Source organism: Hipposideros armiger, unplaced genomic scaffold (genome assembly GCF_001890085.2).
Source record: "Hipposideros armiger isolate ML-2016 unplaced genomic scaffold, ASM189008v1 scaffold_343, whole genome shotgun sequence".
Classification (NCBI taxonomy): Eukaryota; Metazoa; Chordata; class Mammalia; order Chiroptera; family Hipposideridae; genus Hipposideros; species Hipposideros armiger.
In genome coordinates, this window is record NW_017731693.1 from 1,409,451 (window position 1) to 1,431,493 (window position 22,043).

General features: G+C 41.1%; 1 protein-coding gene across 4 annotated transcripts in view; it reads right to left on the reverse strand.

The window, feature by feature from the left end:
* Positions 1–15,608, reverse strand: part of UBE2V2 (ubiquitin conjugating enzyme E2 V2) — a 52,643-nt gene extending 37,035 nt beyond the window's left edge. For 2 of the 4 annotated variants that reach the window (XM_019661301.1, XM_019661303.1), the window contains exon 1: positions 15,367–15,532. In XM_019661301.1, coding sequence (XP_019516846.1) covers positions 15,367–15,373 — 7 coding nt within the window. In that variant the 5' untranslated portion in view covers positions 15,374–15,532. The other 2 variants (XM_019661300.1, XM_019661302.1) reach the window with 2 other exon arrangements.
* Positions 15,609–22,043: the final 6,435 nt, after the last annotated feature.

Consider the following 22,043-nt stretch of genomic DNA (forward strand, 5'->3'; position numbering starts at 1 on the left):
GAAAGGAAGCCTAATGAATGGGAGAAGATATTTGTCAACAATATATCTGATAAGGGGTTAATATCCACAATTTATAAAACACTCATGCAACTCAACACAAAAAACCAAACAACCCAATTAAAAAATGGGCAGAGGATATGAAGAGATATTTCTCTAAACAGGACATACAGATGGCCAACAGGCATATGAAAAAATGTTTAACCTCACTAATCATTAGAGAAATGCAAATAAAAACCACAATGAGATACCACTTCACTCCAGTCAGAATGGCTATCAATAAATCAAAAAACAACAAGTGCTGGCGAGGTTGTGGGGAAAAAGGAACCTTGGTGCAGTGTTGGTGGGACTGCAGATTGGTGCAGCCACTATGGAAACCAGTATGGAGGTATCTCAAAAAACTGGAAATGGAACTACCTTATGACCCAGCAATTCTACTCTTAGGTATTTATCCAGAAAAACCCAAGACACTAATTTGAAAAAATATATGCACTCCTGTGTTCATTCAGCGCTATTTACAATAGCCAAGACCAGGAAACAATCGAAATGCCCATCGGTAGACAACTAGATGAAGAAACTATGGTACACTTACACAATGGAGTATTACTCAGCTATAAAGAAGGAAGAAATCGTACCATTTGCAATGATATGGATGGAACTAGAGAACGTTATGCTAAGTGAAATAAGTCAGTCAGAGAAAGACAAATACCATATGATCGCACTTACATGTAGAATCTAAAGAACTGAATAAATGAGAAATGTGAACAGAATAGTCTCAGAGACACAGAGGAAAAACTGATGGTTGCTAGTTGGGAGGGGTTGGGAATGAAAGAGAAGGGAAAGGGACGAGACAATATAAATTGGTAACTTCAATATGGCCTCAGGGATAGAAAAGAGTCTAGGAAATATAATCAATAATGTTGTAAATATTTTTTAGGGGGCCAGATGGACTCATGTCTTGTTAGGGAAACCTCTTCATAGACGGCGTAGAGGCCTGACCGCCGCACTGTATATCTGAAGCTGATGTTCAATAATATTGTATGTCAACTATAACTATATATACATATAGTCACGGGACGTGGAGTAGAGTGTGGGAATGGAGTCAATGAATTTGTAATAGATAAGTACAATATCGCGGGTGGGAGGGCAGTGGATTGGAGGAGGGGGGTTGTCACTTTGTGAGGGGTGAAAAGGATAGCTATTATGATAAATAACTATTATTATTATTATTGAAACTAATAATATAAAAATTATCCAGAACAGAAGCTAACACTGTTTATTTAAGAACTAGGAAGGGATAATGCCCTTAGAATAAACAAGGGAATGGAGGAAATTTAGGTAAGCTACAATATACCCTTGTTCCTTTCTAGCATGAATTTTTAAGTAAAATTAGGAATGACATACACTCTAGAAGATGTGAGGTCTTCTTCTGACAGAGAACACTTATAAATGAGTATGCTCTCCTCTTGAGTTTACAATGCTGCAGTTAGTTTCCAAAGTCCGAATATTATATTAAACAAAATAAGTAAATATCCCTCCAAATCACTGCTTGTAAGGTAAACACTTCAGAAAATTAAAGACTTTTCAATAACTTAAGTACTTCCTCTCAGGAAATAACTACTTTACATCAACACTGTTGAGTAAAGCAAAACATAATTTGGGTATCAGGTGACACTAGCATGAATAACAAAGAGTACACCAAGCTATGCATAGTTTGTATTTTTCAATAACATTCCAGTTACTAGATTGAAAAATCTATGGCATAATTACAGTACTTACAAAGAATAATCTGTTTGGAGTATGCCTGCTATCTGGCTATATAAATTTTTTTATTTTTAAAGATTTTTTTTAATTGGGGGTTTGGGGTAGGGAAACAGCATTGGGGAATCGGGGAAGGGGAACAGATAAGTTGCTGTCCATTTGTTCTTCAGTCTAGTTGTGGAGGACATCGCTTCACTGGCCCATGTTGGTATTATCATTGCGCTCTTCCCAGATGAGGCAGTCACTCGCCGGCCATTGGACAGCCGCTCACAGCGACTCATGAAAGCTCACTCCGGCTGCCGGCCAGCCCCACTGCAGCCTATGCTGTCACCTGCGACTCACAGCATCCCAACTCCAGGTCCAGCTGTTGTTCACCATCTTAGCTGTAGATGGCACAGCGTAACTGGCCCTCATGTGGGATCCAAACCAGAGCCTGCTGCTCCGAGCCGGCGCCCCAAGCCAACTCTTAACCAACGTGCCACTCAGCCAGCCGGCTATATAACTTTTTTTAATGTAAAGTAAAACCTCACACCTGGCAAGGTGGTGCTTAGATGGCTACCTTCTATCATAATGGTAATTATGTAAAATAATCATAACAAAATCATCAACTAGAACTTATACTATGTCAACATATTTTTAAAACAGCCAGCTAGATGATGAAGTACATACCAAAAGCCAGAATTTGCATCCTAATAAAATAGGAGAAAAACAAATTGGACATCATCAAAGTTTAAAACTTTTGCACTTCAAAGGACACCATCAAGAAAATGAAAAAAATCTACAGAATGGAAGAAAATACTTATAATCCATATATCTGATAAGGACTTGCATCTAGAATACATGAAGAACTCTTACAAATCAACAGTAAAAACAACCCAATTAAAAAATGAGAAAAGGATCTGAATAGAAATTTTGCCAAATAAGATATACAGATAGGCAATAAGTACAGGAAAAGATGCTGAAAAACATTAATCAAGGAAACGTAAATCAAACGACAAAGAAAAACCATGTCATACCCACTACAATAGCTAGACTAACAAAGTCAAGCAATAAGTGTTTGTGAGGATGTGGGGAAATCACAAGACTCTTGTTCACTGCTGATGGGAATATAAAATATTTTCCCTTTAGAAAACGGTCTAGCAGTTTCTCAATTAACCACAGTTACCATGTGACCCAGTAATTTCCCTCCTAGGTATATACCCAGAAAAATGAGAACAAGTCCATACAGAAACTTGCACACAAATGTTTATAGCACCATTACTCACAATAGCCAAAAGGTGGAAACAACCAAATCAACAGATGAATGGGTAAATAAAATGTGGTATACATAAATAATGGGACATTATTCAGCCATAAAAAGGGATTAAATACTGATACATGCTACAACATGGATAAACCTTGACAACATTATACTAAGTGAAAGGAGCCAGACACAGAAGACCACGTACTATTGGGTTGTCGGGAAAGTCATGACGCATTTTTGCAACGAAAAATCACGAGTTTTCCAATAACCTAATATATAATCCTATTCATATGAAAGTTCAGAATCTACAGACTGAAAGTAGATTAGTGGTTGCCAGGGAATAAAAGGGAAGGACGGGGGGATATATATAGCAGCGAGAGCTAAAGGGTACAGCGTTCCTTTAAGGTGATGAAAATGTTCTAAAATGATTGTGGTAATGATCATATACATTTGTGAAGATATCAAAAACCACTGACTTGTACACTTTCAATAGGTGAACAATATGGTATGTAAATTAAATCACAATAAAGGTGTTTTAAAAAGTAAAGTAGAAGGCCGGCCGAGACGCTCAGTTGGTTAAGAGTTAGCTTAAGAGCGCAAGCTCTGAGCAATAGGGCTGCCGATTTGATTCCCACATGGGCCAGTGACACTACACCCAAGCTGTGCGGCCGCTGAGCTCAAACAGGCGGCCAAATGGCTCAGTCGGTTAGAACGCATGCTCTTAACAACAAGGTTGCCAATTCGATTTCTGCATGGGATGGTGGGCTGAGCCCACCCCCACCTCCCATCCCCCCGCAACTAGATTGAAAGCGGCGACTGTACTTGAGCTGAGCTTGCACCCTCCATAACTAAGATGGAAGGACAACAACTTGACTTGAAGCTGATGAGTCTTGGAAAAACACAATGTTCCCCTTCCCCAATTCCCCAACACTGTTCCCTTCTCCAATTCCCCAATAAAATTTTTTTTTAAAGTGACTTGTCTTGATCCTTAATGGCGTTTATTTACGAAATAACACTGAACTCCCACTAAATGAAAGCAACCAAAAAGCTTGTAGAATACAGTGTGATACAGAAAGAGCATCAAAGAGCCTAAAATCAAGAAACTAGCTCTGGACTTAACATCTAGCTAAACAATCTTGTGAAAGTCACATCATATCTATATTTCCATTGCTCATCTATAAAACAAACTTGACCTGTAGTCTAGATGACCCATAATGTACTTGGCATTAGAACTACTACTTCAACATATGTAGAGACCTATATAAGGTCATAAGGATTTCTCTCCTTCCATGGTTTGAAACTTTGCTGAGTTCCAACTGAAACTGTAAATAATATCTGCTCTTGGGGCCAGCCGAGTGGCACATTGGTGAAGAGCGGGCTGCAGCCCCTGCTGCAGTGGGCTGCCATAAGCTACCATGAGCGGCTGTCCAGAGGCTGGCAACCCATCTGCCTCACCTGGGAAGAGCGCAATGATCACAATACCAACATGGGCCAGTGAAGCAACGTCCTCCACAACTAGACTGAAGAACAAAAAGGAGAGCAACTTGTCTGTTCCCCTCCCCCAATTCCCCAACACTGTTCCCCTCCCCCAATTCCCCAATAAAGTCTTTAAAAATAAGAATAAGAATAATAATATGTGCTCTTACACAAAACAGCTAAGAATTTGTAAACAAGAGTAAATCATTTCCAAAACCTGTCCTGAAGTCCCATCTATTATCGCAAAGATTTATTTATAAATACATTGGCTCTTTAAAAAGTCAATTACTTTTAAAACAAACTTTGCTGTCTAATCCCTTACCCTTCTCCCTCATCCCCACCCCACTCCCAACTAACAACCATCAGTTTTTCCTCTATATCTCTGAGACTATTTCTGTTTACTTTGCTTGTTCATTCAGTTTTTTAGATTCCACATGTAAGTGAGATCATATGGGGCATTGTAATAGATATGTATGATATGGAGGGGGAGTGGGGTGGCAGATTGGGGGAGAGGGGTTGTCACTGTGAGAGGTAAAAGAAAAAAAATATTACATAGAGCAAAACCTATTTTTATAAAATTATTACTCTCTTTCCTTCAATTTATCCATCCTTCTAACTATAAATTCTTATATGTATACTTATGATATAAACATATTTAAAATGGTGTTCATCAAATGTTTAAAAAACAAGCTTTGAACACTGAATTTCATTCTAGTTATTCTAGTCCAGGGATCGGCAAACTTTTGAGACAGAAGAGCCAATCCTCTCCTTCAAAGTTTTGCAAGACCTATAAAACAAATGAAATCACCATTATGTGAATAATATCCTTTAAAAATGTTATAAATGAAACTATGATAGTTTTATTTTCATTTTCAATTTTACTTCAGAGCCACATGTACAGACCCAAAGAGCCTCATGTGGCTCGCGAGCCGCAGTTTGCCAACCCCTGGTCTAGCCCATTTGATATACCAGTNTTATAAATGAAACTATGATAGTTTTATTTTCATTTTCAATTTTACTTCAGAGTCACATGCACGTACCTGAAGAGCCACATGTGGCTCGCGAGCCACAATTTGCTGACCCCAGTTCTAGTCTACATGCCTCATATGTGCTTCGTTGAAGCTTTGTGTCAAACACCTCCCCAAATAATTACTAAGTGGATACTTCCACATACGAGCAATCTTTGCTTTCCATGGTTTCCATATGAGGTCAGACAATTAAGTTTGCGAACTCTACCTAGAAAAAGTGCTACATACCTCAGTGCTGAATATCACTAGACATCTTCAAAGAACTCCCCTTGTAAAGCTATACACCAGTGCCAGCACCTAGCCCACTCTTCAAAGCAATTTTGGAACTCTTTCTGGAATGGCCATCAGAGCTGTCGTTGTATTATTCTTGATGTCCTGAATTTCATTAAAATGTCTTCCTTTCAGTATTTCCTTTATCTTTGGGTAAAGAAAGAAGTCAATGGGGGACAGATCAGGTGCGTAGGGAGGGTGTTCCAATACAGTTATTTGTTTACTGGCTAAAAACTCCCTAATAAACAGTGCCTTGTGAGCTGGTGCATTGTCATGATACAAGAGCCGTGAATTGTTGGCAAAAAGTTCAGGTCGTCTATCTTTTTCACGCAGCCTTTTCAGTACTTCCAAGCAGTAAACTTGCTTAACTGTCTGTCCAGTTGGTACAAATGCATAAAGAATAATCCCTCTGATATCAAAAAAGATTAGCAACATCAGGACAACCAAGGTGGCGCATTAGGTAAACGCTGTGCTCACCTTCTGTCACAACCATATCAAAATTACAACTAATCTACAAAACAGCCATTATTGAGAATTGCCTAAAATCAAGCTGAACTGAAGCCTTTCAACTAAGGATGTGCAGAAGAACCCATCCACAGACTGGTAGGAAGGGCAGAGATGTGGATCAGGCTGGTCCCACACCCACATGTAACCATGAAAGATCAGGAGGAATATTTAATCTGTGGAGGTATCTCCCATTCCCCAGAGAGGCAACAGGCCCAGGCCCAGCCCAGCCCAGGCTTCCAGTGCCAGGAATAGAAGTCCCCATAATTTCTGGTTGTGAAAACCAGCGAAGATTGTGACTGAGGGCAGCTGCACTCCCAGGCGCTCTTCTAAAAGGGATTGCACACGAACTTACCCACCAAAGGAATCACTCGCTCTGAGCTCCAGCGCTGGGGAGGCAGCAGGGACATATGGTAGGGAACTGAGTTGTCTGGCTTGGGACATGGGCTGGAGAGGCAGCTTTCTCCTGGACGGGGGACCTGATAAAGACCATTGTTTCTTTCCTGAGCCCTCCCCCTTCCCCACATGTGGACACAGGTAGCTGCCATATCTGAGTCTCCACCAGTTGTTCACCATGCCCGGTGATTCAAGACCTGGCCCCGCCCAACTTTCGGGGACACCCAGGCCACTTCCAGTGGCTCCCTCGTGCAGACCACCTGCCTTGGCTCAAGCTGCACTTTCCTGGGGTCTCTCAGGGGTTTGCGGAGCCCAAACAAGCAGCATCTGGCTTAAATGTGTCCTGTACCTCTGGCTGAGCAACCCTAAGCTCGCAGTAGCGGCAGCCTGCCTTGGTTTGCAGCTTGGCCTCTCAAGGTGCTCCCAAGCACAGCACAGATGGCTGTCATCTGTGGATTTCTTTGTGGCTCCTTCTGGGTGGCCCAGGGTGGGGCATGGGCTGTGGCTGAACTTGATCTGCAATGGTCCCCTCTAAGGTGTCCTGAAGTTGGTGTTCCCAGTGGCCAGCTTCAAAACAAGCTGGAGCATTACCCAGCCGCCTCCAAGAACGACACACCCAAGGGGCGGACTGGACAGGCACCAGAGTCCTACTGAGGCACATCCTGCTCTGTAAGATCTGCCCCTTCACAACAACTCTTCCATTATAGTCAAGGTCAGTCCCTCCCATGGATGTGCAATTATCAACCAAGGCTCAACTACAAGAGGGCACACACAACCCACACAACGGACACACCTGGAGTGCATGGCTCAGGTGACCAGAGACCACCACTGAACCCCAAAGCACACCTCCTACATAAGGCCACTCAACTAAGACCGGAAGACACAGCAGCCCTACCTAATACATAGAAACAAATACAGGGAAGCGGCCAAAATGGGGAGACAAAGAAACATGTCCCAAATAAAAGAATAGAACAAAGCTCCAGGAAAAGAACTAAGCAAAATGGAGATAAGCAATCTATCACACGCAGAGTTCAAACACTGGTTAAAGGAATGCTCAGTAGTCTGAGGGAGAACTTCAACAGAGAGATAGAAAGCATAAAAATGGAGATGGAAAAGAACCTGTCAGAATAAAGGATGCAATAATGGAAATTAAGAATATATTACAGGGAATCAACAGATTAGATAAAGCAGAGGATCCAACCAGCGATGCAGAAGATAAGGTAGCAGAAAACACCCAACCAGAACAGCAAAAAGAAAAAAGAATCAAAAAAATTTGAGGACAGTTTAAGGGGCCTCCGAGACAATATCAAGAGTATCAACATTTGCATTATAGGGATACCAGAAGAAGAGAATGAGCAAAGAATTGAAAACCTATTTGAGGAAATAATGACAGAAAACTTCCCTAACCTGGTGAAGGAAACAGACGTATAAGCCCAGGTAGCACAGAGAGTCCCAAACAAGATAAACCCAAAGAGGCCAACACCAAGATACATCATCATTAAAATGCCAAAGATTAAAAACAAAGAGAAAATCTTAAAAGCAGCAAGAGAAAAGCGGTTAGTTACCTACAAGGGAGCCCCCATAAGACTGTCAGCTGATTTCCCAACAGAAACTTTGCAGACAAGGGGGTAGCAGGAAATATTCCAAGGGATGAAAAGCAAGGACATACAGCCAAGATTACTCTATCCAGCAAAGCTATCATTTAGAATTGAAAGACAGATAAGGAGCGTCCCAGACAAGAAAAAGCTGAAGGAGGGCCAGCCGAAGAGGCACGTTGGTTAGGAGTTGGCTTGGGACGCCAGTTCTGAGCAGCAGGGCCCCGTTCAGATCCCACATGAGGGCCAGTGACGCTACGCCCTCTACAGCTCGACCTGGAGCTGGGCTGCCATGAGTCACCGACGACGGCATAGGTTGCAGTGGGGCTGGCCGGCAGCCGGCATGCTCATTCGTGAGCTGCCATGAGTGGCCATCCAATGGCTGGTGAGTGACTGCCTCATCCGGGAAGAGCACAATGTTAATACCAACATGGGCCAGTGAAGCGACGTCCTCCACAACTAGACTGAAGAACAAAAAGGACAGCACCTTGTCCATTCCCCTCCCCCAATTTCCCAATAAAACCTTTTTTAAAAAAAAGCAAAAAGAAAAAGCTAAAGGAGTTCATCACCACCAAACCAGTATCACAAGGAGTATTAAGAGGGACTTCTTTAAGATAGGAGGGGGATTAAAGATGGCTGAAAGGGGACGGGATTAAGAAGTAAAAATTGATTGTTAAACAGTAGTCATGGGGATGCAGGGTATAGCCTAAGGAATATAGTCAATAATAGTAATAACTAGGTATGTTTTTAGATAGGTACTAGACCTATCATGCTGATAGATGGGAATGGGGTTGGAGGCAGGGTGAAAAACGTGAAGGTATTAAGAAATACAAATTGGCAGTTAATACAGTACGGGGAATATAATCAACAATGTTGTAAAGATCATGTAAGGTGCCAGAGGCACTAGACTTATCAGGGGGATCACTTCATAGACTGTGTCTAATGCACTATATACTTGAAGCTGAAGTAGGATAATACTGAATGTCAACTATAACTAAATATATAGATATATATAGTCATGGGAAGTAGAGTACAACATAGGGAAGATAGTGAATGGTATTGTAACAGCTATATAAGATGTGAGAGGGCGGCCAGCAGAGTGGCACGTTGGTTAGGAATTGGCTTGGGACGCCAGCTCTGAGCAGCAGGGCCCTGGTTCAGATCCCACATATGAGGGCCAGTGACGCTGCGCCCTCTACAGCTAAGATGGTGAACAACAGCTCGACCTGGAGCTGGGCTGCCATGAGTCGCCAGCGACGGTGTAGGCTGCAGTGGGGCTGGCTGACTGCTGATGTGAGCTTTTGTGAGTCGCTGTGAGCGGCCGTCCAATGGCCAGCGAGCGACTGCCTCAGCCAGGAAGAGTGCAATGATCATAATACCAACATGGGCCAGTGAAGCGATGTCCTCACAACTAGACTGAAGAACTAAAGAACAGCAACTTGTCTGTTCCCCTCCCCCAATTCCCCAATAAAATCTTTAAAAAAAAATGTCAGAGGGGTAGGTAGTAGCTTGGGCGGTGGGTTATCACTTTATGAGGGGTTTAAATGTTTAACTATTACGTTGCTTTGTACAACTGAAACTAATTTTTTAAAATTAATTAAAAAAAAGGTTAGCACCACCACTGCAATAAATTCGCAAACTTAATTGTCAGACCTTGTATGCATGGTTTTTGGTTACCATGGTTTAAATAACATCGGTCCCCCAACAACACAGTTCAAACTTTAGTTACTGCAGATATTAACTATGAATTGCCTAAAATACAAACTTTGCTGCAAGTTCTTCAGTCCACAAATCACTATATAAATAAGAGATGAGCATCCTCTCAGTGGCCAATCACTTCACATCTTTCAAAGTCTGGTTGGTGATAGGTCAGTGCATATTTGTCACTCAGTTCTCTTACTGACAGAAAAGCATATAGTAGTGTTGCCTCCTTGTCTACCACTGGTAAAACTATGTGGCAGTCTATTAAAATACAGTCAAAAAAAGAAAATTAGCCAATAAAGATGAACACGTAGCAAAGAAACAGAAACTGGTAACATGAGAAGTGAAACTTGAATCAAATGTAAATAGTTACAGAAGAACTATCCAACCATGGAAATGTTGAGGAGACTCTAGCGGAGTAGCCCAAGGAACTTTGTGAAGGTGAGCTTATTGATGTAAATGAGGAAAGTGACTATAAGGAAAGGATGACAAGGTCGCAGAGGAAGTGAAAAACTTCACAGTAAAGAAACTCTCAGAGAGATTTCCTAACATTGAAAGCACAAAGGATAAAACATTGGAAGCTGATCCAAACTTAGGAGGATGAGAATTAACCAAAGCATAGAAAAGATGCTTGTGCAGCTTAAGTTATACAATCAAAAGGCAAGCATTGTTCAAACTACTCTTGACAAGTTTTTTATAAAGAAATAAAACACTCTAATCCTTAATATCTCTAATGTTTAAATTAATGTACTAAACAAATATTAGTTTACTATTTTATTCACTTTCCTATATACTTGTAACCACAAGAAGAGTTTTTAATGGTTTAGCAAACACTTTCAAATGCCACAGAATAATCATAATTTTTCTCAATAAGATTGAAGTTTCAGTTTGAATGGTCACTTTTACTTCCCTGTACTACTGTGCAAAGGCTTACCTGTATAGTAAGGTTGTATTATTTCATATTATCAAAGCAAACATATATCAAGGGCACCCAGGTTCCTCACTGACGTAGAAAAATCTACCAGGCCAACAAGTAGTCTCAGGAAGGAAATACACTAAGCTACTACAGTTCAGCTCTTCTACTGTTTAGTTCCCAGATTCTATGCTGATTTACACATGCAGATCTCTTCTATTACTACTCCCAAGTTCCTCCCATATACAAGTGTCCTCAACTTGAAGATGGGGAAAACAAAATCACGTTGTCTAATGTTTGCATAGAAGGAATGGGGAAAGCAAGGCTTAAGAGACTCAATGGCATGCCTAGCATAGCACAGTAATATATCAGGGGCAGCAGGAGAATTAAAACACAGTTCTTGTTCCAGTATACATAACGATGCCCACTTCTGAAGAGGGCAATTAGGTTTTATTTCGGCTTTGTTTTCCACCCATATGGCTCACAAAGACTTATGGGGAAAAAATATTCCATTTTTTTCTGGATCTGTCAGTAAAGACATTTTACAATCATGTACATTCAGAGCCCCAATGTAACACTAGTATAACTTAATAGCAATTTTTAACATTTCACATTGCAACATATCCTGAATGGGATCCTGGGACAAAAAAGGGACATGAGGTAAAAACTAAGGAAATCTGAATATAGTGTGAACTTCAGTTAATAATGTGTCAACATTGGTTCATTAATTGTGACAAATATACCACATTAATGTAAGACATTAAAGGGAGAAAATGAATATGAGGTATAGGGGAACTCTACTATATTCACAATTTTTCTGTAAATTGAAAACTATTCTAGAATAAGAAGTTTTCTTTAAAAAAGTATTGCACGGGGCCAGCCGAGTGGCGCCTTGGTTAAGAGCTGGCTTGGGACGCCAGAGGGCCCCGGTTCGGATCCCACATATGAGGGCCAGTGACACTGCCCTCTACAGCTAAGATGCTGAACAGCTCAACCTGGAATTGAGATGCCGTGAGTCGCAGCGACGGCATAGGCTGCAGCCCCTGCTGCAGTCGGTTGCCATGGGCTACCATGTTTAGCCAGCAGCCAGCGTAAGCGGACCTCAAGCCACCGTGACCGGCCATCCAAAAGCCAGCGACTGATCTGCCTTGCCCGGGAAGAGCGCAATGATGGTGCCAACTTGGGCCAGTGAAGCAACGTCCTCAACTAGACTGAAGAACAAAAGGACAGCAACTTGTCTGTTTCCCTTCCCCGAATTCCCCAGCGCTGTTCCCATCCCCCAATTCCCCCAATTCCCCAATAAAAATCTTTTTAAAAAAGTATTGCACGTACTTTTTTTCTAACACTAATTTTTCACCAGCACTAGTACACAATAAAATTTATGAATCACAGGTACTCAATGTACTAGTTTCTATTCCCTAGAGTAGCTTTTCCCATGGCTTTCTAAAAAGCTATGTCCCATGGAATCTTCTTGACCCCCCGAGGTGACTCTGCTTCTTGAAAAAGAGTAAGGTCTCCACCACAGCCCTACATACATCCGTAAGCATCTAAGAGTTTGAAATAAGAATTCTGCTAGGAAATGAAAGTCACTCTCTAGCCTAAAAGGAAGTATGATTCATGATTTGAGGAATATTCCAAGTTCATATTTTCTCATAACAGAGCACTAGACGGAGGGTTAAAAAACAAAACAAAAACTGAATTCTAATCTTAACTCTGCTAGTAACCAACTATGTAAAACCTTTTTTTTTTCCTATTTTTCTTTTTTTTTTTAATTGAAGAATTAGGGGCGGGGAAGTGTGTTGGGGAACTGGGAAAGAGGACCAGCCAAGTTGTTCTTCAATCTTCGTTGTGGAGGGCGCCAGTCGCCATCTGGCTGCCCATCGGCAGCTCGTGGCTTCTAAGCTCAAGGTGCTGTATTCAATCTTAGTTGCAGGTGGACATAGCCCACCATCAAACAGGCAATCTTGTTGTTACACCAGCTGAGCCATCCTACCACCTGTTGGCAGCTCAGCAGCAGCTCAGCTAGGACGCAGCGTCACTGGCCTATGTGGGAATTGAACTGGCAGCCCTGTTGCTCAGAGCTCGTGCTCTTAAGCCAACTCTTCTAGTGGCCCTGTTGCTCAGAGCTCACGCTCTTAAGCCAACTCTTAACCAACTGAGCCACTCGGCCGGTCCAAACCTTTTATTTCTTCAAGCATCAGTTTTCTCATCTGCAAAATAAGAGGACCAACTGGAATGGAAAAGAATGTTTCAGCTTAAAGGTCTCAGTATAATTAGAATTTTTTCCAAACATTTTTCTTCTAGTACAAGAAAGGGTAAAATATATGATTTAGATAATGCACATTAAAATATAATGCTTTAATAAAGATCAAAAAACAATTGTCAGGTTTTTTTTTCCTTTGGGGCCTGTTATCAACTATTTTTATTGAGATTATTTTGACTTAAATAAAAAACATATATTACATCCATCTAGCTCATCTAATTTTAAATTACAAGCTATATCACGTTTATTTCACAAATATACAAGTACTGTTTACCTCCCATGCCACTGAGAGGCAAACAATTCTAAGTTTAACTAATAAAAAGTATAATTTAAAAATAGTTTCAAAACATATCCCAAAGCTGCTTCTGCGCACTCATCCCTCTCCCAATTCAACAATACTGTCAATGACATGAAGCACAGAATATGGATAAATGAAATAATATTAAATTGACCAGGGCAACTGTTTAGCAAATTTCAAAACAAATTTCAGCTCTTTAAGAAAGTTCAACTAACTGGGGGCGGCCAGTCAGCTCAGGTGGTTAGAGAGCTGGCTCTAAACACCAAGGTTGCCGGTTCAATTCCAACATGGGTCAGTGAGCTGCGCCCTCCACAACTAAATTGAAAACGACTTGACTTGGAGCTGATGGGTCCTGGAAAAAAATACACTGTTCCCGAATAAAGCTTAAAAAAAAAAAGCAAGAAAGAAAGAAAGCTCAACTTAGCTGCCTAAAATACATTCTTTTTAATTATGCTAAGGTTTCTAATTTCATAAATCTAAAAACAGAATAAAACTGTAACAATTAGAATGCTGAATATAAACTATAGAAAAACTATACATACTACAGAAATATAAACTATAGAAAATGCAGGCTCCCAATGTATAATATGCTAATAATTTATCAGCAACTTCTTCATAATTTTTATTTGACATCCAAAAGTGACTAAACGTGGTTAACAAAAAGTATCTGCCATTAATGTCATCTAATATTTGGCCTTTTCAAAATATTTTCACCCTCTCACATGTATAATGTTAGAAAAAAATCATGTTTAAATAATCAATGCAAGCCATAAAATAAAAACAATCAAATTAAATGCACCATTTTATTACTAAATTTTCAAGAACCTATAGATATTAAATACACCTTGTTAAAAAAAAAATACAGCCCCCTCCACAAGACTGAAGAACAAAAGGACAGCAACTTGTCTGTTCCCCTCCCCCAATTCCCCAATAAAATCTTAAAAAAGAAAAATACGACACTCGATTTCAAATATCAGGTACAGTAATTAAAGCTGTTAACACTAAAACGTCACTTTTTAAATAATCCTTGTTTTATTAGTTAGCTATGACCCCAAGTACACTGAAATATTCCCCCGACGCTAAAATCGTTAAAGATCTTATCTGACACCTATAACATAATAAATATGCGATTTAAGACACAATCTTTCGTTAAAATGTGAGTAGAATGTATCCTGAAGTATTACCTTAAAAGTACCAATCACAATAGACACTGAAGCCTTCCATTTTAGCACAGATTTGAAAATTCGTTTTACAACCCAATGATGGCATGAAATATTAAATCACTGTTCTATAATCCTGTTTCAAAAGATCATACGCATTAACATTTTCAAGTAGTACAATTTCCTTTTCAATTTAACACTTTTTTAATGTTAAAATCTCTTAAAACTTTAGCTTTAAAACTTAATTTCAAACTCTGTGCTCATAGGAAACCAAACATCATATTCAGTACGACAGAGTTAAACAGCTATCTAAGAAACCACGTTTTCTTCAATTAGTTTTCAACTTGTTCTGAGCTTTTTTTGTTTGCACTGCAGTTTTTCAGTTAAACGAAAAAAAGATAACACGTATTCAGTCAGGTACGAATGATCATCTCCCCGTTATTTCAAAGAGCAGCAGTCTTTTTCTCATTAGTCCTCTCCTCCTGCACCCATGTTAAGGCGATTCCAAGGGACCGGGAGGACCCCCACTCGACCCAGTACTGTCCTTAACCAGACCCCACCTTGCGTGCGGGAGGTTGACACCCGCACACCTTGGGCCTTCTCGCCTCCCTCCCACACAGCATTCCACTCAACAAGACAGGCACCCTCTAGACCCTACGAGTGCGCCCGCGCCGGCGTCACCCCGCCTCCAGCCCGCGGGCGCGCGGCCGATGAGCGAGCACGACCCGCTGCCCCCGACGGCCGCTCCGGGCCCTCCGCACCGGTCATGCCCGAACTCTCCCCGGTCCCGGGCTTCGTTCGGCCAGAAGCCCAGCGTCCGAGAAAGCGCACTCCAGCTTCACCCACACGGTCAGCGCCCGGCTGCCAGCAGCAGGCGAAAGGGTCAGAGCCCGGTCGGAGTGGGAAAGCACACAGCCCGGCCCGGGAACCGACCTGTGGAGACCGCCATCTTCTCCTGCAGTCCGACGCAGCCGTTTGTACGCACGGCGACGTAATGCGTCACTTCCGGAAACGCGCTGACCCGCCAGTCTCGCAGATTTCTTTATCGCATAACCATGGACTCCGCCCCCGGTGACGGGCTATTTAGCTACCTGAGCCAAGGGCTCTTGCCACTGCTTGGGCAACTTTCTGAGACTCTACAATTAATTCAAAAGAAAGCGTTAAAGGAAAAGTTCGTTGGAAGCGTTGGGAGACAAAGTTGAATCAGTCACCATAATGTAGAGCAAGAGACAAAGAGAAAATATTAAAAGTCATGTGCGATGGTGTGGGGCTTTGAACCCCAATACCTCAGTGGCCTGTGCTGCAAGCGCATGCGTAGAGATGTTCTGTAAGAGAATACGCGCTGGTTTTCAAACCTTTGATGCGTTTTACAAAATATGTATGTATATATTATAAAAGTCATAACAAAATATGGGCGTTGACAGTTGTGTGTTGAAAAATGATTCAATAAAATTGGACAAAAAATTTCAAGAAGCTTAAGAATTAAACCAACCTATTTCATTATTCATATTTTACTTTTGAGATATGCATAATAGTGAATTAAACACTGTGTTTAAGTCTAAAAGTTGTTTTGTCACCAAACGATCACTGAGATGTCCAAGACAGAACTGAACCTGGAGTAGTGGTGACTGGGTTCTTATCTCCATGCAAGAAATAATACAAGAGCAAAACAGATGCAGGAAAGAGAAAGTGATTTATTGAAAATGAAAGTACACACTTGAGAGGAAAGTGCAGGTGAACTCAGAGAACAAGTTGCCCCTAGGAAGTCACCATCAGGGGTATTTATCCCTCCTACGGTGGGTATTAGTGATGTCCCATCCCTGTGGTTCATTCATCTCCTCTCCCTGGGCGGGACCCTCCATTTCCAGCTTTTTCTTCCTTAGGTGGTTCCTCCAGAACTGTTATGGCATTGGACATGATGGGAGTCGTAGTAACCACAGTGTAAATGAGATTATAATAACATTATAATTAGCTAAAGTTCAGGTCCTGGTCATAGATGGATCAGCTTATCTGGATGAAACTGGCTCTTTTTTTTCTCCAGCTACAGGTACTGGACACAGTCACTGTTTCTTATGTAACCAGTGAGGCACCTCATATTGTAACCTGGAGGGGGATGTCAATTTCCTAAGCTATCCTGCCTCAGTTTCAAAGAGTATAAAATAAAATTTCTAATTCAGAAGAATTACGTCATTGAAAAAAGCAAAAATTTTACATCCTTAGTTACACTCTAGCAACAGAGCAGAAGGTTACTATGTAACTATCATGGTTGCCAATAGCTGCTTCACAAATATAGATAGTAGCATTTGATACTATCATCTACATTTTATATGAAACTAAACCTCAAAGAACTTTAATGACTTTCCTAAGAGCACATATACCAACAGTTACAAAACAGCTGAGATTTTAACAAAGTTCTGACTCCAAAGTCAATATTCTTTTCATTCCTAGTGTTCTTCACAATGATAGTAGATGCTGATGCTGCTTTAGCAGTACTCAACAGTCTGAAGCTTTAACTTTTAGTGGTAATTGTTATGCACAGAGAAGGGTAATTACATCTGAGGTAGGGATTCTTAGTCCTTTCAGTCCTGAACACTTACCCTATCTCTTAACATATAAGAAGCTTTGGGAAAAGAAAGACCTTATTCTTAATTTCTGAATTTGAAGTGTCAGCTGCTTTTTCTTCGCAGGTAGTCCCAGGTATGTCCCCTAATATGAAGTGACACTATATAGCATTATTTGAATAGTTGTTTCAGTCTCTGTGGTAGGCAGCCTTTAAGATGTCTCCCAGTAATCACCTCCTGATGTTCATGCCCTTGTTTTTTTATAACCCCTTTGCCTTTTGTGTGGACTGACTTTTACTAACTAACTTCAAATGAATAAAACTAATCAGGAGTACTGGAATATAACTTCTAAGATTATGTTTTAATAAGACTGGGTTCTATCTTCAGTGTTCTCTTGCAACCTTTGAGAGAAGCCAACTGCCACACTGAGAGCTGCCCTATAGAGAAGCCCACATGGCAAGGAACTGAGATTAACCTCTGGCTAACAACCTTTCAGGAACTGGGGCACTCAGTTCAACAGCCAACTAGAACTGAGACCTGTCAACAATCATGGGAGTGATCCTCAAGTCTTCAGATGACACTGTAGTCTTGGTCCACACCTTGATGGCCACTCTGCTAGAGAGCTTGAGGCAGAGGAACCCAGCTGAGGAATGCCCAGATTCCTGACCCAAGGGAAATGAGAACAAATGCTTACTATATTAAGCCACTAGGTTTGGGGATAATTTGTTATGCAGCAATAGGAAACTAATACACTCTCCCCACTTAGTGTTATTGTATAATTAGCTAACCTTACAAATATTATTTTAGTAAATATTATCATATGTTTTTCACAACTGTCCAACCCAATTACACCTGGCCATTGGTGAACTGCTATTGACATATATTTATCATTTTATTAGGACACACTGATGGATAATGGCAAATTCTAGAGTCTCAGGCAGACTACATGGATAACGACAAGTGGCTTTTTCTTTATATCTTTAGTTATAATGTGGCAGTGGGCCCTAGACAAAGGCCTTCCCAGACCATGTGGTCACTAAGGATTTCGCGCGGGCTTCAGACAAAGACATTCCTGGACTGTATGGTTATCAAGACTTCTGTGTTTAATATTTCTAAATTCCTACCTCACCCAGGAGCCAGTCAGGAACTGGCACAATGACCACATGTTCTAATAAAATATCTTAGCTGCCAAACTGGAAACTTCAGGGTATATAGCCCCAAGTCCCACCAGGGTCGGGGCTCAGCCTCTGGATGTGAATCCACTGAACCAGTGCTGGCATTAATAAAGTTGCTTCCCACGCCTTGGTGTCCTGTCTCTTCGTCTGGGTTCCCCGCAACAATAAAACTTCTGTTCAGCTAGACTTCAGATGATTCTCCAGGTTGACTTTTCTTTATAACTTAGTTGTAATTTTAATGTGATCATGGAAGGAAGCAGGCACAGTGTTTATCTACTCCACCATCTTGGATCTCTATACACATCAAAATTTTTGATGACACATCAAATATTCAGAAAGGTTTCCCCCTTTTGCAAAGGATTGGGAAATGCAGATAAGGGTATTTTCGTTCCAAGAAAGAGTATGAAGAGAAAGTAAGAATGAATTGGGACAGATGTCAGTTGTCATCTGCTTCAATTCCTGGAAATCTTTATTGTTAGGTCACAAGTTGGTGTGCAGGCCCAATCATGGTTTGGTGCTTCCTTTAGATGTGACACATAAATTCAAGACTCTGCCTGAAGTTTGAAAGCATAAGGGTTGATTAAACAGAACCTGATAGGGGCCTTTCAAATGTGGTTGAACAGAATCTTTCCAGAGATGTGTATTCCAATAGATAAAATCTATGGATTGTAAGAAATGATGCTTGAGGTCTTTGACTCCCAGGAGCATGCTGTGGAAAGATTGTTCTACTAAAGTGTGGTTGTTTTCAACAAAAGTACTTAGACTTTTGCAGTATTGAAGTATATCCCTTTTATTAGCTGTGGATCACAAGAAGCAGTAGTCAGTTGCATTGGCCTGAGATTATTTCAGTGGGTGAGAGTTTATGGTTCCCAAAAGGGATAGACCTGAGATTTAAAAGATCTAGTGGCAATGCCTTTGGCCAGAGTATTTAAAGGCTGTCTACAAATTTGCCAGTTGAGTCTTAAGGATACCATTAGTGCATTCGACTATTCCTGAGGATTGAGAGTGTTGTAAAACCGGCCAAATAGCACAGACCTGTCAAATAAGCTGACTGGTGAAATGAGTTTCCGGATCACTATAAAATTTGCAAGGGGGCAAACCGTTCCCCAGGTATGGATGATCTTCTCTAGCAGAATTTTAGCCACAGAAGAAGCTTCTCCTTACAAGGGAAAGCTTCAGTCCAGTCAGAAAACGTATGAACCATGAGTGAAACATAGTTATATCTGTAAGATGGGAGTAGCTGTATGAAATCTTTTTGCCAAACTTCGAATGGTTCATTGTGTAATTTAAACTGTCCAGAGGTGGTATGGACAGGTCTCCCAAAACTTATTTTTGGCAGGTGAGGTAAGCAAAGTAGGCACATTTTTGAAGGCTTATTAACATTTCTCCATCAGAATTCATTCACAAATGTTATCATTTTATCAACACACCAATGATTTAATGCATGTACAGTAGTCAATAGTGGGAATTTTAGAGTCTCCAGCAGAGGGCCGGCTGAGTGGCTCAGTTGGTTAAGAGCTCACTCTAAGAGTTTGAGCTCTGAGCAACAGCGGTTCGAGTCAGCCTGAGCTGAGCAGCCGCTGAGCTGCCAACAGGTGGCAGGATGGCTCAGCTAAAAAAAAAAGAGTCTCCGGCAGAGTAGATTGTTATTTGGCCCAAACCAGAGTTTTTTTTTTATCTAACTAACAGTTATTAGACTTCCAATTTTGTTTTTCTTTTTCTGGGGCCAATTATTAAGCATCTCTAGTTAATTTTTCTAGATGTTTGGGGAAACATCCCTTAGGACCATAATAGAAATTTGGTTATTGGGCTCTATGAAAGCAATGTTTGTGACAGAAATATCAATGAGGTAGTTTCCTTTAGCTTCCAGGGAGTCAAATTTAGAATGCTCAGCAACCTTGATGATAGCCAAAGTATGCCATCTAATAATTCCTGGACATAAGGACCATTTTTGAATTTTATCTCTGCAAGAAGTAAAGCCCTGTTTTTTCCATAGCATTCCAAAATCATGAGTCACTCCAAAAGCATATAAGAGTAAGTGTGAATGTCAGTTTTATCCTTGGCTAAAATTCAGGCCCTAGAGGGTATAATTCAGCCTGTTGAGCCAAAGTAGCCAAAGGCAAAGGTGCCACTTCAAGTACTTCAAAAAGAGTTAATGTTGCATATCCAGCACAATATATACCACTTTTACCACTTAAATAACAATCATCGGTGAGCCAAGAGAAGTCAGTGTTATCCAAGGAGTTTCTTGTAAGTTACAATGGGGAGTCAGAAGATGATCTTTCAGAATCAAATAGTATGAGGAGTACCATCCATAGAGGAAGGAAGGGTGGCAGGGTTAAGGTCATTACAGTGAGAAAGAGCTATATGAGGAGAGGTTAGCAAGAGGATTTCATAGGAGGTGAAATGACTGGTTGAAAGGTTTTGTGTTTGTGCTGATAGTTAAGAAGAGCTTCCACAGTGTGTGGTACAAAGATGGTTAAAAGGGATCATATGATTATTTTCTCAGTGGTCTTAACCAAAATTACAGTAGCAAGAATGTCTCTGAGGTAATGGGAGGTAGCCATGTGCTACAAGGCCTAGCTGTTCGCCATAGTACCCTATAGGTCGATAGTGGTCCTAATTTTGGGAGGTGAGTGCCCCAAGGGCATTCCCTTCCTTTTTGCATACTAAAAGGATAAAAGGGGGCCGGCCGAGTGGCACATTGGTTAAGAGCTGGCTTGGACGCCAGCTCTGAGCAGCAGGGCCCCGGTTCGGATCCCACATGAGGGCTAGTGACACTGCACCCTCTACAGCTAAGATAGTGAGTAACAGCTCGACCTGGAGCTGAGCTGCTGTGAGTCGCCGGCGACGGCATAGGCTTCAGCCCCTGCTGCAGTGGGCTACCATAAGCTACTGTGTATGGCCGGCAACCTGCATTAGCAGCCAGCAGCCAGTGTGAGCTGCCAAGAGCCGCCATGAGCGGATGTCCAGAGGCCAGCAACCAATCTACCTCATCCGGGAAGAGCACAATGATAATACCAACATTGAAGTTGGCCAGTGAAGCAACATCCTCCACAACTAGACTGAAGAACAAAAGGACAGTAACTTGTCTGTTCCCCTTCCCCCAATTCCCCAGCGCTGTTCCCCTCCCCCAATTCCCCAATAAAATATTTTTTTAGAAAAAGATAAACGGAAGTTGGTAAGTGGGCAGGGGGATATAGTAAGCTTTTTTTAAAAAATATTAAAAGTTAGGTCATCCTCATCTTCCCAAGTAATAGGGTCAGATTTGGTGGTGTTCTTCAGTAAGGCACATAAAGGCAGGGCCATAAGAGAAAACTATAAAAATTTTAATCTGCTTTTTAAATTAAATTTATTGGGGTGATATTGGTTAGTAAAATTATATAGGTCTCAAGTGTACATTTCCATAATACATCACCTATATATTGTATTTCGTGTTCACCACCCAGAGTCATTTCTCCTTCTATTACCACATATTTGACTCCCTTTTCTCTTTTCTACCTTCACCCTCTCTCCTTACCTTCTGGTAGCCACTAAAGTGTTGTGTGTGTCTACGAGTTGTTTCTTTGTTTGTCTTTTTCTTTTTTTTTTTTTTTTAAAGATTTTAATTGGGGAATTGGGGGGATGGGAACAGTGCTGGGGAATTGGGGAAAGGGGAACAGACAAGTTGCTGTCGTTTTGTTCTTCAATCTAGTTGTGGAG